The sequence below is a fragment of the Syzygium oleosum genome, unplaced genomic scaffold (genome assembly GCF_021117445.2).
Source record: "Syzygium oleosum isolate NSW1041296 unplaced genomic scaffold, Sole_v2.1 Sole_v2.06, whole genome shotgun sequence".
NCBI classification, from domain to species: Eukaryota; Viridiplantae; Streptophyta; class Magnoliopsida; order Myrtales; family Myrtaceae; genus Syzygium; species Syzygium oleosum.
The window spans coordinates 1,154,311-1,176,069 of record NW_026607490.1 but is presented as its reverse complement, the minus strand read 5'-3'; the positions used below and the strand labels follow the sequence as shown (position 1 = coordinate 1,176,069).

At 40.3% G+C, this 21,759-nt stretch overlaps 1 protein-coding gene and 2 pseudogenes across 1 annotated transcript; all 3 read right to left on the bottom strand.

Moving 5' to 3' along the window:
- Positions 1-11,926: 11,926 nt before the first annotated feature.
- On the bottom strand, positions 11,927-13,103 carry LOC115666846 (uncharacterized; annotated as a pseudogene).
- A 1,549-nt stretch (positions 13,104-14,652) lies between these two features.
- On the bottom strand, positions 14,653-18,306 carry LOC115668581 (disease resistance protein RUN1-like; annotated as a pseudogene).
- A 1,130-nt stretch (positions 18,307-19,436) lies between these two features.
- LOC130138437 (disease resistance protein L6-like) lies at positions 19,437-20,094 on the bottom strand. Its single transcript, XM_056312561.1, has one exon. The coding sequence runs from the start codon at positions 20,091-20,093 to the stop codon at positions 19,536-19,538; it is 558 nt and encodes a 185-aa protein (XP_056168536.1). The 5' UTR covers position 20,094; the 3' UTR covers positions 19,437-19,535.
- Between the last annotated feature and the right edge of the window lie 1,665 nt (positions 20,095-21,759).

Genomic DNA, 21,759 nt, shown 5'->3' with positions numbered 1-21,759 from the left:
AACTTCGCACCTGTGACGGCTTTAGTAAGGAAGTCAGAACTATTTTCTACCGTGTCGACCTTTACAAGCCGAACCTCTTTCTTCTCTACCTTTTCTCGGATGAAATGATATTGTATATCAATGTGCTTTGTGCGTGAGTGAAATGCTGGATTCTTAGCTAAATAAATAGCCCCTTGATTATCACATCTCACCTCTATGGCACCTTTCTCAAAACCGAGCTCCAAGCACAACCGCCGTAACCATACGACCTCTTTTCCAGCATGAGTAAGAGCCATATACTCAGCCTCAGTAGAAGAAAGCGCTACCACGCTTTGCCTCCTGCTCATCCAACTCAATGCAGCACCAAACAATGTGAAAACATATCCGCTAGTGGACCGTCTACTATCAATATCTCCACCCCAATCAGCATCTACATGGCCTACGATATCAAGCATGTTTCCATTCCCTGTACCTTCAAAACATAAAGAAAAATTCAAAGTTCCACGAAGATACCTGAAAACTCTTTTGATCGCATTCCAGTGTTCTCTACCTGGGTTAGACATGTATCGACTCAAGACTCCCACTGCTTGGGCTATATCCGGACGCGTGCACACCATAGCATACATCAAGCTACCCACTGCACTCGCGTATGGAATTCGGGCCATCTCTTCAGCTTCTTCATCTGTTTTTGGACATTGTTCCGCAGATAGCTTGGTCCCTAAAGGTATAGGGGTACCAACAGGCTTGCAGTCTATCATATTGAATTTCTTCAATATTTCTTTTATGTATTTCTCCTGCCCTAGCTACAGCTTCCGTTTCTCACGGTCCCTCCTAATCTGCATGCCCAAAATAAAATTTGCAGGCCCCAAGTCTTTCATTTCGAACTTTTTGGCCAGCAAACTCTTCACGGAATTCACCATCTTCACACTATTCCCGATCAACAACATATCATCCACATATAGCGTGAGAATGACAAACTGATCGCCCGTTCTCTTCACACAAACACAATGGTCAGAATTTGAACGCACAAAATTAAGCTGGAGCATGTACGTGTCAAACTTCTGGTACCACATCCTCGGTGACTGCTTCAGCCCATATAAAGACTTTTTCAATTTGCACACTAAATTCTCCTTTCCTCTTACTTCAAAGCCTTCTGGTTGCCTCATATATATCTCCTCCTCCAAGTCCCCATGAAGGAATGCCGTCTTTACATCCATCTCGTTCTACCTCAAGATCATATGCAAATGCTATGGACAGAACAAACCGTATCGAGGTCAACTTCGCCACGGGAGAGAAAATCTCATCATAGTCAACTCCCTCAATCTGAGAGTACCCCTTGGCTACAAGCCTAGCCTTGTACTTCTCTATAGTCCCATCCGGTTTCAGCTTTCGCTTGAACACCCATTTACACCCAATTGCCTTTCTATCCTTAGGCAATTTACACAAGCTCCATGTTTCACTTTTATCAAGCGACTGCATCTCATCTATCATTGCGAGCTCCCACTGATTCGCATCATCCATAGATCTCGCCTCTTTTACAGAACTAGGATCATCTCCGGTAATGCTCAAAGCATGAAACGTACTCAAAGCACTAAGTGAGTATCGAAGTGGTACCTTTCTTTCCCACGTCGATCTCCTGAGAGCCGGCATGCTATCTGTATCCAGGTCTTCATCTGAATCTGCATCCTCGACTTCATTAACCAAGTCCCCTTGCTCCGATTCAGAATCAGACTCTACTAGCGTGCCTTGTGGAACCATCTCCACAGTTTCAGTTTTAGGACTTTCTTCAAGCACTACCACTTTCTTGGGCTCATCACCTTTCTGTGTGCCAACCTAGGGTTGTGATTCACGAAAGACAACATCCCTGCTGTATACAATAGTCTTTGATTCTGGATTCCACAGCTTATAGCCCTTGACCCCTTCCTTGTATCCGACAAATATGTTCTTCTCAGACTTGTTGTCAAGCTTGCCCCGCTTCTCCTTGGGTACATGAACATATGCGTCACACCCGAACACCCGAACATGGGACAGATTCGGCTTCTTCCCAAACACTGCCTCATATGGTGTACGATCCTTCACTGATGAGGTCGGTGACCGGTTCTTCAAATAACTGGCTGTGGCTACAGCTTCTGCCCAAAATTCTGTCCCCAAACCTGCCCAACTCAGCATGCATCTTGCCTTTTCTATGAGTGACCGATTTAATCTTTCGGCTACCCCATTCTGTTGAGGCGTATATGGAGTCGTCTTCTGCCTTGCAATACCATTATCCACACAAAATTGCTCGAACTTATCCAAACAGAATTCACCTCCGTTATCTGTACGAAGGACCTTGATTTTCCTGCCCAATTGGTTTTCAACCAAAACCTTAAATTCTCGAAATTTCTCGAATACATCTGATTTACTTTTAATAAAATAAATCCAACTATATCTCGAAAAATCATCTATGAACGATACATAGTACCTGGATCCTCCAATAGATGGAGTTGGAGTAGGTCCAAAGACATCGCTGTGAATCAGCTCGAGAACCTCAGTTGCTCTTGTACCAGTGTGTTGGAAGCTAACTCGGTTCTGTTTTCCATGGAGACAGTGTTCACAGAACCCGAAACCCATAGAGCATTTTGGAATTCCTTCTACCATCTGACTTGAAGCTAAGGTAGACAGTCCCTTTTCACCGATATGCCCTAACCTCTGATGCCACAACATGGACGTATCATGTCCATCTTCCTTGGCCTCTTCAGAAACGAACCCGCTACCAACAGTCACTGTTTCCCCGAGCAGCTTGTATAATGTCCCGTAACGGACTCCTCGTGCAATCACAATAGAACCTCGAGTCATCTTGCACGAATCCTTATCACAGCTAAAAATAACCCCCGAATCAGCCATCGTACCGACTGATAACAAATTTCTACTCATCAAGGGTATGTGCATCACGTCTGGAATAGTCTTCACCGTGCCATTACTCATCCTCAGCTTCACCCTGCCACGCCCGACAATTTGAACTGCAGTATCATCTCCGAGCATGACATCCCCACCATTATATTGCTCATATTCACAAAACCAGTGTCTATGAGGCGTCATGTGGTATGAAGCACCGGTATCGATCAACCATATATCCTTGTCTGACTGCGCCATACACGCAGCAGCCAAATACATATCTCCTGCATCGACCTCCTTTTTACCCGAGGATGATTCAGCTTCTTTCTTAAAAACTGGCTTGTTTTTACAGTCCCGCTTCACATGGCCCCACTCTTGACATTTCCAGCACTGTACCCTCCTCTCCCTACTCTTCGATCGCCCACGAGATTTGGATCTGGGTCCTCTCGGATTCAGAGTCTTCTCTGCTGGCCTTCCCCTAGCCGCCAATGCCTCTTTACCGGAATTTCCCGATCCCTTTCTTCGTGTCTCCTCCGATAACAAAGCAGAACACACACTTTCATACGATAATTCCTTATCCCCACCACCGATCCCATGAATATCCCATGAATCCGGCAGAATGAACAGAGCAGTGTTATTGCCTTATCATCATCTTGGAACTTAACACCGATTGATACGAGTTGACTAATCAATGTGTTAAAGTTATACAGATGTGCAGAAAACGAGTCGCCCTCATGCATCCGAAGATTATACAGCTTTTTCCTCAAAAACAGCTTATTAACCAACGACTTACTTTGATACAGCGACTCCAGTTTCTGCCATAGGTCCCTGGCTGTAGATTCCCCCATCACGTTTGTCAGAATCGAGTCTGCGAGACAAAGCCGAATCAAACCCTTTGCTCTCCGATCAATCCGATTCCAGTCTTCAATCTCCTTCGGATCTGCCGGTTTGGAAGTTGAATCCCCATCGTTCACCGCTTCCTTGCCTATCACAACACCAGGTTGCGCAGCAACAGGCCTTTCCGTTTCGATTGCCGACCAGAGATCTCGATCACAAAGAAGATCCTCCATCTTCATCTTCCACAGATCAAATCGCGTCCCATCGAATTTTTCTATCTCAATTCGTGATCCTCCTGACATCTCGAATAAACCCTAATTCCTCGAACAACTCCGGCTCTGATACCAATTGAAGGGATGTATCGAGAACCGAAACAGAACGATCACGCAGAAAACAGAGAAAATAGACGATGCACGAATTTACCCAGGTTCACCCTCGATTAGGGCTACGTCCTGCAAAGAGATTTCACTATGTTTTCGGTTTACAGCCACTCAACTCGTTACAATGATCAGAAAAATGAGTAAAATATATATATGCCCCAAACGGGCCTAAAACCTAAACCTATATGAAATCTCTTAATCTCGCACCATACGGGTCAGCGGAACCCCCGTCGGGGGGCGCTGCCCCCGAACCCCCGCCCGCTGACCGGGTAGCGGGGCACCCGTGTCGGGGGCGCTACCCCCGAACCCCCGCATTCCGCACGCATGGGTCACGTGTCGTCGGACAACTCTTCAGTTTCCCTAAGCTCACGTGGGCGTACCCGGTGTGAGAAACAAGGATCCCCGAAGTATTCGCCAACTCCAACACTTCTCACTCCCATCTTCTCTTCTAGATTCAGAGGTGTTCTCCACCATCTTCGCAACCTCGCGGAGGCACCAGTGACTCGAAGCGTATTTTAGTGAGAAGATGGGTATGTAGAGCCTAGAGTCATCGATCGCTTGCAGAAGGTTGCCACTAATTCTTTCGCCCGGTCGAAGCTCTTCGTCATCGAAGAAAACGTGAATCCCGAAATCTCTTAAGTCTATAGTCGTGGTAGAGGACGTTGGCGAATCCGCGGCGAGCGTCGGGCCCTCTGAAACTCAGGAACACCATGTACTCACCTCCTAATGTATTGCCGGTGCTCGTCCCTGTCTCTGAGTTCGCCATAGGAGCTTACTCTGCAATTAGCGTGGTCCCCAGGCACAGCTGAAGTACGTGGAGAAGATGGGTATGTTAGATACCTCGGAGTCTTCCGAGTTCGCCGGCCGGACCCGAGCTCAGCCATCAAGCTCGCAATCACAGAACACAGGAGCTTCTTGGGGGTGGAACCCAAGCAAGAAAGAGGAAAAGGCGCAGGAGATGAGCTTTACCTCAGACACGGCGACCACCGGCGAAGGGATCCTTGAAAATTAACGTCGATCGTGCGGAATTGACGGGCTCGCCGGAGTAGTTTCGCGACCATCACCGGGGAGTGCTGATTCACGGTTTCGCGAAGTCTGTTTATGCAGAATCGACGATGGCTGGAGACACCCTAGGTGTGCTCGAGGGACTGCGGCTTGCGGAGGAGGAGCTCCATCGGGAAGCACACGGTGCAGATAAAAAACATTTAACTACTCAAATTTTCTTGAAAAATGTGTCTTTATATTAAAAACAAAATAATTGCGCAAATCTATTACCACAGTTTTTTCTTTATTATAACTAGGATTAATACTATAAAAAACTTCAAACTGATATACATATAACAATTTTACCTCGAACTAATATTTTGATCACCAAAAGCCCCAAATTGATACACTTATGACAAATTCACTATCATTTTATTTTTATTAAGTTTTACTATCAAATTTTTTTGTTAAATAACACACGACAGTTGATTGATGTTCCAGTTTTATATTTTACCCTTCGTTTGTCATAGGTGTAACAGTTTGTAATTTTTTTTGTATTAATTCAATTTAATGGAAACTAACGGAGAGTAAATTTATCATAAATGTACCAGTTGAATTTTTAGTGGTCAAAATATTAGTTATGGGTAAATTTATCATAGGTGTACCAGTTTGGGGTTTTTTATGGTCAAAAAATTAGTTTTTGGTGAAATTGTCACAAGTGTACCAGTTTGGAATTTTTTATGGTATTAACGCTTATAAAAACTATTACGAGGTCGACACGGTGTGGTTGGTACAATTTGAACATCAAACCAAATCAAACTATATAAACATGATATGAAAAAAAAATAAAACCAAACTAAATCATATTATAGTCAAGAACCAGTCAAACCAAATTATCTTTTGCGGATTAATTACGTTTAATCATTCTTTCTTCTTTCATTTTTTTCTCTTCATGTTTTGTAATTTCATGAAAAAAAAAACAAAATTCTACAGTTACAACAATTCATAAATTCACACTCATTGAAATCAACTTGACCAAAAAAAAAAGGGAAAAAACCACCAAAAACCCCAAACTTTGCCATCTGTGACACATTTACCCCGAACTTTTTTTTGTGACACCAAAAACCCCGAACTTTGCTTTTTGTGACACATTTACCCCAATGTATTTACTCCATGGGCATTTTCGTCTTTTTTGCTTTTTCTTTTTTTTTTTCTTTTTTTTTCCTTTCCGGCGAGGGGGGGCCTCGCCGGATCCGGCGAGGGCTGCCCATCGCCGGATCCGGCTAGGGGGGCCCTCGCCGGCGTCGAGCGAGGGCGGCCCTCGCCGGATCCGGCGAGGCGGCCCTCGCCGAGATCCGGCGAGGCGGCCCTCGCGATCCGGGGGCGGCCCTCGCCGATCCGGCGAGGCGGCCGCCGGCGAGGAGGTTCGCCTCACCTGGGCGAGCGAGGCGGCCCTCGCCCGACTCAGCGAGGTCGACCCTCGCCGGCGTCGGGCGAGGGTCGACCTCGCCCGAGCCGGGCGAGGGCCGCCCGGCGAGGGCGAACCTCGCCCGACGCCGGCGAGGGCCGCCCTCGCCGGATTTGGCGAGGGCCGCCCTCGCTCGCCCGGGCGAGGGCGAACCTCGCCCGACGCCGGCGGGCAGCGGACGGCCGCCTCGCTGGCCCGGCGAGGGCCGCCCTCGCGGATCCGGCGATGGGCGCCCTGGGATCCGGAAAGGAAAAAAGAAAAAAAAAAAAAAAAAAAAAAAAAAGCAAAAAGACGAAAATGCCCATAGAGTAAATACATTGGGGTAAATGTGTCACAAAAAGTAAAGTTCGGGGTTTTTGGTGTCACAAAAAAAAGTTCGGGGTAAATGTGTCACAGATGGCAAAGTTTGGGGTTTTTGGTGGTTTTTTCCCAAAAAAAAAAATCAATAGTCTGCTCCATATATAGATAGTAATAGTGATCAACAAAATTAATAATTTATACAGCAAGATTTCGCGAATTTGGTTTTGAAAACCAAACCAAACCACAAAAAACATTCTGGTTTGATTTGTGAACCGTTTTTTTTTTTCAAAAAAACGTACTTTTAAACGGAACCAAACAGCAAAAACCTGTTTCCTTACCAAAAAAAAAAAAAAAACAGCAAAAACCTGTTTGGTTTGATTTGCTTTTAACTTTAACCAATTATTACTCACCCGTTACTTTACCCTTCCGCACGACCCCTTTGTTCATGTGGAGTATCTATTTATATTCGTGGCATATTATACCGTACTCCTACAATAGATTTTTTTAATGCAATTTTTACAATAAAAAATCCGCCAATCGTGTCATTTGGAAAATCCTACATTCATACTGTTCATAAATAGCATGCTTATATCTAATGGAGGTGGTCTTATAATGTGGACAAGGAAGCTTGACTCCAATACTAGATGTTGACTTTTGTGAAGCTACTCAGATATCACTTATCGGCTTTTTTGGCATGAATTTAGTGGTAGCAACACAAGAGAATCGTAATATACAAAGCCTATGAAGACACTATTACGGTATGTTAACTCTCTCACCTTATAAGGTACCTCTATTACTCTCATGATACAAAAATTAATTCGAACAAAATGCTCTTATAATACACATTCTCTATCTTGACCTTTGTATCTCTCCCATGAAGCTTTATAGTAAATCGCAGTCTCTCTAAAATTGCTGTTCTTTCTAAAACTCTAGAGTTTACTAAGACGAGCATAACATGACTTCCCTTTGCAGGGTAATAAACCGACTTTGAGAACCCCGCAAATCTACTTTGTACTTACCCAAATTAACTTTTCAATTGGACAACAAATGTACAACTCAACTTGAGCCTCTATATGCACTTTACCTCTGTTCTTCAAGCTTGTGAGCTAGCCCTGCTAATTCTTTAGGACTAATTCTTAGTTTATCAATCATAAAAAAAAAAATTGAACGTTATAGGACGGTGCGTTCTGGCCATTGAAAGAATTCGATCTACTTAATCACCCACCTTATTTGACTTAGCCAACGCATAAAACTAAAACTTTGTAACAAAAAACATATACAGCTAGCAGAACACATGCACACTTCAAGCGCCATTGTCTCTACGTGCCGGAACTCAGCCGCAATTCCTTTCATTACTCCTTGAACATACTCCTTGTTTTCACATTTACTTTATTGTCGCATGTACTAAGTTAGGTGTTGATGTCATCCATTATATCCATAAGAGTAGTTCTTTTTCATCTAGCGCATTGGAAGCAGGTATAGGCAATTTCGCACTAAGCCAAGTATGTTTTGCGGTTCTCCAATACAAGTCTCTGACTTTAATATTAAAGTGACGACGAAGACCTTCGAGATTTTTAGAGGATCATTGAAAAATTATTAATTTTAACAAAAGTCGAGATATGAGCCAACCACCAATCGACTCGGGAAATTATAATGGACTAAGCTCACCATTAAATTCAAAAAAAATTGGAATATTTGGATCTAATATGGAGACCAAAAGATCGGTTCAGAGTCCAGACATCAACAACAATGGTAATACATGGTTTCCTACTTAGAGAGAAGCGGCATTATTAGAAAATTTGTGAAACATTTGTTACCATATCATGAACAGGACATGCTATGGCAACAATTAAAAGTATTTTGCTCGGCACTCGTTAGTCATTCCTAATAAAAGAATATTTTTATTTTCAATACAATCATGGTGCATGATATGAGAAAAATAGTATTTTGAAAATGACAAAATTTCTTCACGTGTTGATGTTTAATTTAACTAATGCCTTTAGAGTACTTGTTAACAAAATTCTAATAAAAATACAATACGCTTCACATATTTGAATTTAACTCTATTTTCCATAAAAAAATGCGTATAGGCAACTTCCCAATAGTTGCAGCTTCCATTAGTCAATAAAGTCGATGGATTTTAAATAATAAGTGGAGACCAAAGAATAGGGGTGAGCAAGATGGACCGCCCTAACTGGGACCGAACCGGACTGGACCGGACCGACCGGTTTGGTCCGGTTCCCGGTTCTTAAAAGTGGAACCGGTTTCCGGATGGTCCGGTTCCCGGTTCTAGGGTGGGAACTGGACCGGACCAATAATATATATATTTTTCTAATTTTTTCATATATATTTATTTACTTTTTAAAATTTTTGAAAAAAATAGAAAGCCTAATCTAACTTTCCCAATTTCCTCTTACCTTTACCATTAAGTGATTGGTCTCATTGGAATCAGTCCAGAGTCCCAAAACTAGCCGGTCCGATTCCTGATCCTACAAACTGGGAACCGGTCTGATTTTTTATTCTTAGGTTGGATCGGATCGAACTGGGAACCGCTCACCCTTACCAAAGAGCACCTAGAGATAGAGGTGTACCTTTTCACACACCCAATAAAAAACGCGTAGTGGCAACTTCCCAGCAGGTGCAGTTACCATTAGTCAATAAGGTCGATGACAATAAGGAGGCGACCAAAGAAAACAAAGAGAGATAGAGGTGTACCTTTTTTTTTGGTCAAGAGAGGTGTACCTTTTCACACGCCCAATTTTTTTAGCTTCTTCTTCGTACCTGCCACATGACTCTGGCTATGTAACATCCTCTGTTCTGAATTCGCATTTGAACTTTTGGATTTAAAAAAAAATTATTCTCAAACAGTTAAATCAATTTCAATTATTCTATAGCTATATCTACGGTTGGACATATTTAACATCTTGGTCCAATATTGTAAAATCACAATATATACATATATGTAAAAGTACATAATAACAAAATATGCTTAAAGAATCGCGTCCCAGATCACACATGGGACTCTAAGCTAAGATCTCCTTCATATTGCATTTATTTCAGTTGCAGCATTCTCCACAAAAAGAGATGCACCACCTGTGTACCGCCTCAGCATATATTTATCAATTCACCATCGAGTATCTGTTTTGTTTTCTTCGCCTTATTGCCTCTTATTCGAATTGATTACATTTAACTACTCAAATTTTCTTATAAAATGTGTCTTTATATTAAAAACAAAATGATTACGCAAATCTTTTACCACACTTATTTATTAAAACTATTAAGAGGTGAGCACAGTGTGATTGGTACGATTTGGACGTCAAATCAAACTAAACTACATAAATACGATTTAAAGAAAAGTGAAACCAAACTAAACCGTAATGTAGTCATGAGCCAATCAAACTAAATTGTTTTTGGCAGATTGATTCAGTTTAATCATTCTTTTTTCTTTCATTTTTTTCTCTTCATGTTTTGTAATTTCGTGAAGAAAACCAAAATCTACGGTTACAACAATTCATGAATTCACACACAATGAAAATCAGTACGCTGCTCCATATATAGATGGCAAAAATAATTAACAAAATTAATAATTTACACAATATGATTTTGCGGTTTGATTTGGTTTCAAAAAAATTGAAACCAAACCAAACCATGAAAAACATTCTGATTTGATTTGTGCTCCGTTGTGCTTTTTTTTTTTTTTTTCCAAAAAAGTACTTTTAAACCTAACCAAACCGCAAAAAACTGTTCGGTTGATTGCTTTAACTCGAACCATTTTTTACTCACCCCTTACTTTTTGTCCACAAGACATGTTGGTTCATGTGCAGTACCTATTTATACTTTTTTTTTGCTAGAAAGTATCTATCTATACTTGCAGCATATTTTAACGTACTCCTACAATAGATTTTTTTTTAATGCAATTTGTGCAATAAAAAAATTCACCAATCGTGTCATTTGGACTAAATTTATGAGGTTCATATGTACTATGTTTAGATCTACTGGAGTCGGTCTTATAGTGTTGGATAAGGAAGCTTAGCTTGGATACCAGACGTTGACTTTCATGAAGCTACTCAGATATCATTTGTCGGCTATTTTGGCGTGAATGTAGTTGTACTTGTAGCAACCCCAGAATATAACACAAAACGTATACAGCTAGCATAACACACGCACACTTCCCGCGCCATTGTCTCTACTTGCCCGAACTCAAGCCGCAATTCCTTGTCATTAATCCTTCAACACACTTTTTGTTTTCACTTTACTTTATGCTCTCATGTACTAAATTAGGTGTTGATTTTTAATATATATATATATATATATATATATATATATATATGTGTGTGTGTGTGTGTGTGTGTGTGTCATCCATTATATCCATAGGAGTAGTTTTATCTTAGGTGATAACATTGTAACATTTACTGAATCGTTGACTGATATTCAAACCCGATTAACATTAACTTTATACTGTCTTATATATGTCAATCATTAGAGCGAGAGTCTGGCTAAAAACGTAATAATCATATCCATATCGCATTGTCAATACGCATTCACCCGCTTGATGCAATCCAACCTCCACAAGTTTCATTTTCTCTGCTCAAGCCTAGAAATACAAAATTTATTGGGGGGGGGGGGTGGGGGCGGGGGCGGAAGAACACAACCTATCCAAATCTAAATCAGACAAGAAAGTACGAAAGTTTCTTAGCTTTTGTATATCCCGAAATTACCCGTGCTTTTTTCGTTTGACATCCGTCATATTACTTACAAACATTTTATCTTGCTTGGTTTTGGAAAGTACAAATAGTTTTTTATACATCAAAGTACTAGTGCTGGATAAGAACGCTTGCCTGAAAGGCCGAAGAAGGATTTGGTCTGGGAAAAGAGAATTCAAGACGATTGTTAAGTGTCATGGAGTGGTAAACCAATGAGTGCTGAACCATATCAACAAAGACGGATTTATGAAGAATGTTTCCGTAGGGGAGCTCTGGTCGACGTGATCAGAAATGCACACACCGAAGACGAACAGATTAAGAAGTAGAATCCAAACAAACTCATGAATTAAATAGGGCTTGCATACCATTGTGTGGGTTATGGAGGGAAAGAAAGGGGCAAATAAACATTTGATCTATCAGAAAGGAAAAGAACAGAACCATACAAGAACCAAAAGACACGAAAAACTAAATTGGTTTCGCACCTCGGCTTGAGACCGGAAGGATATGGGCATTTAACACTCGTTCAACGATGAAGCCAAGTACATAAGTCAGTGTCGAATCATTCCTTCCCCTCCTAAGTTTGGCAAGCTTGACAGAGATACGATAGAGTATATGCAAATCAGCTCAGCACAAGGTCTGAGATAAGGTTTCATAAGTTCTCAGCTTGTGAAAAATGGCTATCAAACGGATCATTTCAATTGCTCATGCCAGTTCAATTCTATTCTAATGAATTCAAAGACAGACATTTACCGCTTACACTGCGCCAGCAAGCATGAAAGGTGTGTACACAATGCACCTGAACAAATCAGGACAGCCCCCTGCATCCTCAAGCTCTCTCACCACGCCTTCAGATAACAAATCAACACCTTGTTCCTTAGCTGTAGTAACTGCGGAGCCTGACCCTAACATCCTCAGAAACCCTTTGAAAGAGAGCTCCTTCGTTATATGCAGTGGCAATGGCTCACCTTCGCATCCCAACCCCACACTCTCAAATGGGAAAGGGAGTTTCTTGTAACCATCAATTCAGTAATTTAAGATGGGGTCCCAGAAGGGCAGTGTAGTGTCGTGGAAGTGTTTCATGACCAGATCGAATGTAGGGCTCACTTTAAGATCATTGTAGCACCACACTGCAATCACACCTCCCAACTTCTGAAGCAGACAGCTCAAGAGCCAGTGCATGGCTTGAGCCACCGTAATCAAATCCACTGCATTTTCGCCTCCGATTAAGTCACGATTTTGTCATTGGAGTTGGTATTGGTGTGTGGACGTAGCGGACCCTTAAATGCTGCATTGCACATTTTAGTTGGACCTCGCTTGCATTAGTGGTGATCACCTGGTTGTAGTGCTCAGCTACTTGCTTTACAAGGAAATGCAAGGTATATGAACAGACCTGTACGTGACGAACAATATGGTATTAATGAAAGATATTGAGATTGGTGAAAGATCTATTATCATAAAGCAAAGAGAACTTAAGAGAAGCACATTTGAAAAAGAAAACAAGAGGGAAAAGAAGCTTTGGAAGACACTCACTGAGCACTTAGCAAAATATGCAATGGTTAAACCGTCGATGAATCTCATCCACTGGTGAAGGCCCTCATCAATCCCCTTCAAGTTGTTGATTGCTTTATTCGTTGGTGACTTATGTTTTGATCGAGCTTTGTTCTCGTCGACTGAGCTTGCTACTCGTCGATTTCAAGAGTTGGTCATAATTTGGTATCAACAAGCATAAAAATTTTCCCATGATTTCAACGTAGAATCAAATTGTATCTCCAGTAGCTGTAGGCACCCTGACAGGGGGTATTTGAAGCATCTTTGGGGAGCTTGAGACAAGGGACCTCTCCTACCACGATAAGTCAACCTGGGAGCTTAGGGTGCGAATGGTAACCATTCTGCTCCGGAAATCAAATTCTTGCCAGAAATTGATTTCTGGAATTCTTGCCAGAAATTGATTTCTGGAGGATAAATCTGTTTGGTAAAACATGACTAATTCTGCTCCAGAAATTGATTTCTGGAACAGAAATCTGTTTTAATTTGTTGATTTTTTTTGCACCTAAAAAAATTTAAATTTTACTCAAAGTGGGTGGCCACATGTATTATAAGCCATTCTGTAAAGTTTTGAAATTTTTGATTTTTTAAAATTTTTTTTGGGCACCTAAAAAAATTTAAATTTCACTCAAAGTGGGTGGTCACAGGTATTCTAAGCCATTTTGTGAAGTTTTGATTTTTTTTATTTTTTTGGGCAGCTAAAAAAATTTAAATTTTACTCAAAGTGGGTGGCTACAGATATTCTAAACCATTCTGTGAAGTTTTGAAATTTTTTATTTTTTTGGGCACCTCAAAAAATTTAAATTTCACTCAAAGTGGGTGGCCACAGGTATTTTAAGCCATTTTGTGAAGTTTTGAAAATTTTTATTTTTTTATTATTTTTCTTTTTTTTGGGCACATCAAAAAATTTAAATTTCACTCAAAGTAGGTGGCCACAGGTATTTTAAGTCATTTTGTGAAGTTTTGAAATTTTATATTTTTTTTTTGCACATCAAAAAATTTAAATTTCACTCAAAGTGGGTGGCCACATGTGTTTTAAGCTATTCTGTGAAGTTTTGAAATTTTTGATTTTTTTTTATTTTTAAAAAAAAATTCACCAAATTTCATATTTTCCCGAAATCTGACTTTTTTTTATTTTTTGGAAATTTTTATGAATTTTTCTAGAATTTTTCAATTTTTATGCATTTTTTGAAAAAAAAATTGTGAGAAAATAGGGAGAATGCATTCCGGAATCAAGAAGCTACAAAAAGTAGCTTCTCTTTTTCTTGCCAAAAACTCATTCCGGAATCAAAAATGCATTCTGGAATCAAGAATGCATTCTGGAATCAAGTATTTTTAACAAACGCATTTTTATTCCAGAATGCAAAAATCGCTCCAGAATGCATTCCGGAAATTTTTTAACAAACGCCATTCTGTTCCGGAATGTATTCCGGAACCGAATTTTCATTCCGGAATGCATTCCATGCGCACCCTTACAGGCCTGACAGACAAATTAACCTCTCGAAATATTTGTAGTCAACAATACATAAGCTCTCCATCGATTCTAAAACACCGAGAAATTAAACTACAATTAGCTCTATGCAAGAAGACACCTCGCTTCTATCGGTTTACTCAAAACTTGATGTAATGAATAATCTCTCGAGGAGTTTACGAAAATGCCCTGCCCGTTTTATGGAAAATGACACGCGAAACGCATGTGCTCGCAGGTCGACAAAGATACGAGCAGGGGGTGAATTGCTCGCCTACTTCATGGACTTCTTTGAGACAAACACCTTTCTTATAACAAGATGGGCTGAGGTCTGTCCAGCCTAATTTTATTCAGGAAAGGCCTTTTTGTTACAGAAAAAGAAAGCAAATAAAGCAGAACAAACAGTGATGATCTATGAATTGAAAGAAGGCGCACCTTTTCCAATAGAGGATCCCCTGTTTCTGTTTCACAGTCAAAAAGTTGTTTCAATTTTAGAGTCCGACCATTGTGTTCGTCCATTCAAAATCTTCCCTCTATAAGACTCCCAAGTGATGCCTGAACTATTTGGACCAGTGTCAAGTAAATCCCCACAATCCCTCATTAGTATCTGGCACTTCTTTGGTATTTTTGAGCTTGATGCATCAATAATCCTTTCCATTAATATGCACCTATAAATTTTCAACTGCTCCAAATGCTCTAATTCATCCATGCCCTCGACAACCTGCAGGCTCTTGCACCCTTTAATTTCTAAACACTTCAAATTCTTCAAATTTGACAACCCGCCTAACCTTTTTAACAAAGTGCACTCTTGTACAACAAATTCTTTCAATGCTTCCAACGTTGAAATAAATTCAATCTCCTATATGTCTGGGCACCTCCACAGCTGGAGTTTTTGAAGCATTATTAGGGAGCTTGAGACAAGGGACACTCTCCTCCAATCATCAGTCAACTCGGGAGCTTGTAGCTCATTGCACCCTGGCTCCTCCAATAGACAAACGAACCTCTCGAAAGATTTGCATCCACTAATAGATAAGCTCTCCATTGATTTTAAGATACCGAGAAATTGAACTTCAACAAGCTGGTTGCAAGAATCCACATCCGTTTCTCTCAGTTTTCTCAAACTTGATAGAATGGATATTCTTGTGACGAGTTCACACCTTGTGATAGTCAACTTTTCCAATTGAGAAAGCCCATTGAGTTCTACTTGTTTCACTCGAGTGTTATCAAGCTCTAGAACTCTCAAGTTTGACGGAAGTTGTTTCAGCGTTTGCAAGTCTAGTCCAGAGAGACTTAAGTTTTTCCAGCAGAGAAAGGGAACCCCACTCTGTTGACGTTGCGTGGACATTTAAAAGGCACAAGTGCTGCTTCCTCAGTTTGGATAGCCTCCCAATCCACAGCAAGTCACAACGAATTATATTTGATGTTTTATAAATATCAGAGACATCGGAGAGGAGCAGTTCAACTAAATTAGTAAGGTTTGAGAGGTCAGGGACAATCAGCAATGATTCAGATCTAACCCATAGAGTGGTCAAACTTCTGGGGAGCTCCGGCAACTCTTGGATCTCATCACAGCCATATAGGTCCAGTGTATGGAGCTGACTAAGCTTGCTTGTTGTCCCAGGCAATTTCACTATGTTTGTGTATGATACATTGAGAGATGACAGGCTTCGTAGTCTACCAATAGACTCCGGTAATCTTGTAATGCTTGTGAATGATACATCCAGTTCAGTCAACGACTCTAATTTCGAAACCGAGTCGGGGAGTTCCCTCAAGCTGTAACATTTCGAAAGAGAGAGGTGCTGAAGGTTCTTTAGTTCGCCAATTTGTTCAGGCAATTTTTCAAGTGCATCACAACAATCAACGCGCAAGTCAGTCAGCGGCCTCAGATTCCCAATAGAGCAATCAATTTCCTTCAGAAGTCCGCAAGAAAAAATAGTCAACTTCTCTAAAACGGAGTGTTCGACAAAGGTTGGCGTCCAGTGTAACGACTGAGCATATTGAAGAGTGAGAACCTTCAATTTCCTTGCCCCCTACAAAAGCCAACAAAACATCAAGACAGAGAATTAGATGTTTGTACGAGAAATAAATATGGATTTAGGCTCCCAATTTGTATCGTTTGTCATTTGATCCTCTCACTATATGAGAAAATCAGACTGTAAATTCATTAAATTTTGTCCTGCATTGAATGAGAAAATTAGACTAAGGGAGATTCTAACGTACCTTGATTAGGCTCCTGACCGCATCTTCCGTCCACTCTACGCCAACAATATACATCACAACCACGTTTTCTAGATGCAAATCGGTTGCCATAAACTGTGGATCACGTACATTATAGTAATGCAAATTGATCCATTTCAACTCGGAAAGACAGCCCGTAAAGTTGCCTTGGCAGGTTACATTACACAACCAAAGACATCTTAGGTGTGGGAACCGTTTAATTTGCTCCGCAGTAACAGTCATCCGAGCTAGACTCCATGACTTTAAATCAAGTGCTTGAACGCTTTTGTTGATCTGCCAATGACATTGAGGAGCAGGAGCAGGAATTTGTCAATATCCCTCAAATTTATTTCGTCGAAGAGAAGAAAAAAATGAAACATAAGACTAGCTCTCTATTCAGAAACGTCAAACCTCATTTAAGAACAAGGTAAGCAATTTTCAATTCAAATTTGGCCATACTTTACCTCTGTTGATCTTAATTCGCGAATGATATCGTCTCTAGCCCGCAACCTGCTATGCTCTTGATTAGCAATTGCCCTTCCAAGATCTCTGAACTGATCATGCATCCAAAATCTATTATTGTCTAAAACCTTTACCAAGCATCTGTTAATAAGGACATCAATAGCATCCTCTGGGTCAAACCCACAATCTTCCCACATGTAGATTGGATCAGTCTTTTCCTCATCGATAAAAAAAGCATGCAACATCGAGAAATATCTGTTGTTGACCAGGTTTTAAGGTATCATATGTAATCCTTAGCTTTCCCAAGACATCATCATGAGGTGTTTTCCTTAGCTTCTCTAGCCTCTCTTCCCATATTTTTTTATTTTTCTGACCAAAAAGCGATGAACCTATTGCTTCAAGAGCTAGAGGTAGTCCACCCACAGTAGACACAATGCCTCTTGAAAGAGTGTAGTAATTGGTTGGAGGAGAGTCATCATCGAAGGCATGCCTACTAAAAAGTTGAAGTGCGTGTTTGTCACTCAAGCCCTCCAATTCATAACGCTCGAATTTATACTTAAATCCCCTGATTATATTCAGAACCCCATTGTTCCTAGTGGTAACAAGTATCCTAGTACCATGATACAAAGAATTCATTCCAATTAAGGTTCGGATTTGGTTGTGTCATCGACATCATCCAAAACAATTAGTACCTTCTTGTTGCGAATTGTTTCTTCAATCGCTTTGATCCCATCATCATTGTTAACAATGTTGCGAGGCACTCTAGAATTAGAGATATCGGACAATAATTGTTCTTGCAGCTTGACTAAGCCCTTGGTTTTTGCCATTTCCCTTACGTCACCAAGAAAGCTGCAGCTTTTCCCAAAGCGAGGACATAGTTGGTTGTAGATTTTTTGGGCAAGTGTTGTTTTACCCATGCCGGCCATCCCATAAATTCCAATAAGCCGCACATCACCGGAGTCGATGTCCAATAAATTATTTATGGCTGCTATTCGATCCTCCATTCCGACTAAATTTTCGGTCACTTTTCTTTGTCTTGTCTAGAGCCTATTCACAACCTCGTTAACAACCGTCTTGCTTAGATGCCCATCACTGCCACAAAGTTGAACAGTTCCGATCGAGAAAAAGTAATTAATTCATATCTTGCATGTTGACCAACTGTATACTAAGTCAACTAATTTCAATCTAAGTATCTTAAACATTGTTCCCATGGAAACGTTAAAATTATGGACGAATAACATAATCGTAATATATTGTTGTTATGTTATGTGATCGACAATTCTTGCGCAAAAACAATTTAAAAGAACAGAAACGGAGTATATAAATGAGTGGTTCTGATTCAAATATCTAACAAGCGACGGAGCCAGGAATCTAATATTGATACTTTATTATTGCATCTAAGAAAGAACCACCACGTAAGAGACCAATATAAAATAAGTGGAAGAAAAAGCCTTTTTATTTTTTACCGAAATAAAACTATTTAACAGCATTTAATTTTGGGAGTTCATTTTTTTTTTAAATATACATCGTGTTCAAGGTCGACACTAAAAGTTTACAACTGCATTATTAATTCACTTAAAACAAGAAAAATTAATTTCCATCAAGTGTCTTGAGTTATATCTATATACACACCTATGCTCTCGTGAGAGTTTAACCTGGTAATTTACTATTCATAGTCAATCTATCTAGTAGGCATATGGGATATCACATGTCAATATGTATGGATAAATGTCTTTATGATTATGCGGCAACTATTTCTTCTATTTTTTGGGTGGGTCGGGCTGCAGCAACTAGAATTTATCCAAAGAAAAAGGACTCGAATTAGTTGGACTAAAGACTCGATAAAAGTTCAACGTTACCCTCAAAACTTGAGGAACATGATGGACTACAAACTTGAAAATCCATTACAAGTTTACGTTGAAAAAATAGAGGAAAAGAAATGTTTGATCTTTGAATCAAGTAGAAGAATCAAAATATGAATGTGTGGCTAGTCACAAATGCAACTGCATACAGGTTCATATCAAGTTCTCTAACATACGTTTGGAATCCTAGCACATACATGGATCAAAAGTTAGTAGCAAAAAGATTAAGTAAAGCCAAATTTTTATACAGTGGAAATTAGGTCCACAATGAAATTCTAATAATCCTATTAGGTCAGAAAAATATTTGGCTATGTCGTGATTAAGAAAAAATAAAAGGAGAATTTGAGACTTTCTAGTTAAATCCAGGGAAATTGGGGGTAGGAATATAATTAATGAATTTTTATTAGATGTATGGTCCAATTGTAAAAAATAAATTTCACATTCACGATCAGATGGTTACCCTGAATATTTCTCCCGCTCCCACCCCTTGGTGTCATCAACTTCGCAAAGAGCATGCCGCCACATCTCTACTTCCTCTGTGCTGAACTTCTTCTTTCTCGGACCAGAAAACCACCACTTCTTTTGATCCTCCTTCCGTTGCTCCAACTTCGATATGGCATTTTTGTACAACTCCGTTTTTAACTTGACATCATCAGGTTTCACGTCATAAAAGATAGATAACATCAACTTCTTATTATCATCTTTAGATTTAGATGTGTTCTCCACCATCTTCGTAAGCTCGCGGAGGCACCAATGACTGGAAGCGTAGTTTGGGGAGAAGATGGGTATGTAGAGCCTAGAGTCGTCGATCGCTCGCAGAAGGTTGCCACTAATTATTTCGCCCGGTTGAAGCTCTTCATCATCGATGAAAACGTGAACACCAGCATCTTTTAAGGCATGGTAGAGGACGTTGGTGAATCCACGACGAGTATCGAGCCCTCTGAAACTCAAGAACACTTGGTACTCACCTCCTAATGTGATGCCGGTGCTCGTCCCTATCTCTGAGTTCGCCATAGGAGATCACTTCGCAATTAGCGTGGTCAGCGCCTCCTCTCTCTCTCTCTGTCTCTCTATGGCTGCGTTTGGTTCAGCATTTTGAAGGAGCTTTTAGGAAAATGCAAAGCAGCTTAGCCTAAAGGGCTTTGGGGAAATGCAAAGACCGTTTGGTAAACTTTGCTTTGAAAAGCAACTTTAAGAGAAAAGCTGTTTGGTGAAAACACATTTGGAAAGTCCATTTGGGTGATTAATTTAAAGTTTTAATTTTTAATTGGGTTAAAATTGAAAAAAAAAGGTCTGCAACTTTTTTAATTCAAATATCGACAATAATGTTAAAAGATATCGTGTCAATAATTTTATTTAAAAAATAAAATTTATTCTTTTTGCTAAAAAATTCAAATGGAAAATTCACATCAAAGTGGTCTCTTTCTTAATTTAAAAAGCATTACAATAATCATGATAACATATGCCCCGACGAAAGAAATTCATTATCCTTAAAAATTACAAACATTGTTAAATATTTCCTAAACTTATAGCTATTTGATCACGTAAACGTGCCATGTCAGAAGCTAAGTCATCATTTGAGGCTAAAGAACAGAGAGACGGGTCTGCAATTCAATAAACTCGCTTGAGTGTTAACTAAACCATCCAAAAGATTCAGAGAACTTGATAACAAGGTAGCCACAAAGTTCACCTCAGGACATTCCTGCTTTCTTTACCATCAGCTTTGGCAATCTTTATGGTTTTGGAATAGGCACTTTTGAAGAAGTGTTAACCTTCGAATCAATAATCTCACTAGCACACTCATTAGCCTTTCCAAAGGAGTCCAGCACAAGGATTGCTGACATCTTTTATCTTTCTATCATCTTTCTACTTTGATTAGTAGTGTAGATTAAGAGCAGCTAATCAAGCTTAGAATTTACGTTTGGCTCAACCAATTTTCACTAATCTTCCCATGAAACAACTCACTGAGAGTACTTTTGCTCTGCCCCCAATTTTAGACTTAATGAGTGGTGCAGAACTGAAGTTCCTCCCTTGTGCAACAAATATCATTCCTCCGATCACTTTCCATTTACCAAGAAAGAAGAAACAAACAGAGGCAATAAAAACAGGTTTCACAAATAATCACTCGAAAACCTCTCTTTTTGTGCCTTCACAGCCCTAATAAAAAACAAGGCGAAAAATAACACAAAAACAAGATGAATGAGAGATTGAACCTGCAGGGGAGCGTGGTCGAGCGAGGGAGTGCCGTCGAGCAGGCGTGCTGTCGAGCGAGAGAGAAAACGCAAAGGAGAGGGAGCGTGGTCGATCAAGCGTGGAAGCAGGAGGAGCGACAAGCGCCGAGCGAGCGCAAGCCTATAAGATAACGCGTGGGAGCAGGAAGGGCGCTGTCGAGCGAGCGCGGTCGATCAAGCACCGATTGAGCGCCGTCGAGCGAAAGAGAAAACGCAAAAGGAGAGGGAGCAGAGATGTGAGAAAGCGTTGGGTCTAGAGCAACAAAGGGAAGAGACGGGGTTGCAGATCTAGGGTTTTGTTTTTAAAAAAGGGTAAACTTGGATTTTTAGTAAATTTTTGAGGACAAAAAAGGAACTCAGCAAAACTTCATTAAACAAAGGTTTCAGCATTCCGAAAATGCTGAAAGCTCAATGCTAGTAGGTACTAGCATTGAGCTTTCAGCATTCCC

Bases quoted from the DNA above. Each gene is read 5' to 3' on its own strand.
- LOC130138437 (XM_056312561.1), bottom strand. From the start codon at position 20,093: ATGGCGAACTCAGAGATAGGGACGAGCACCGGCATCACATTAGGAGGT.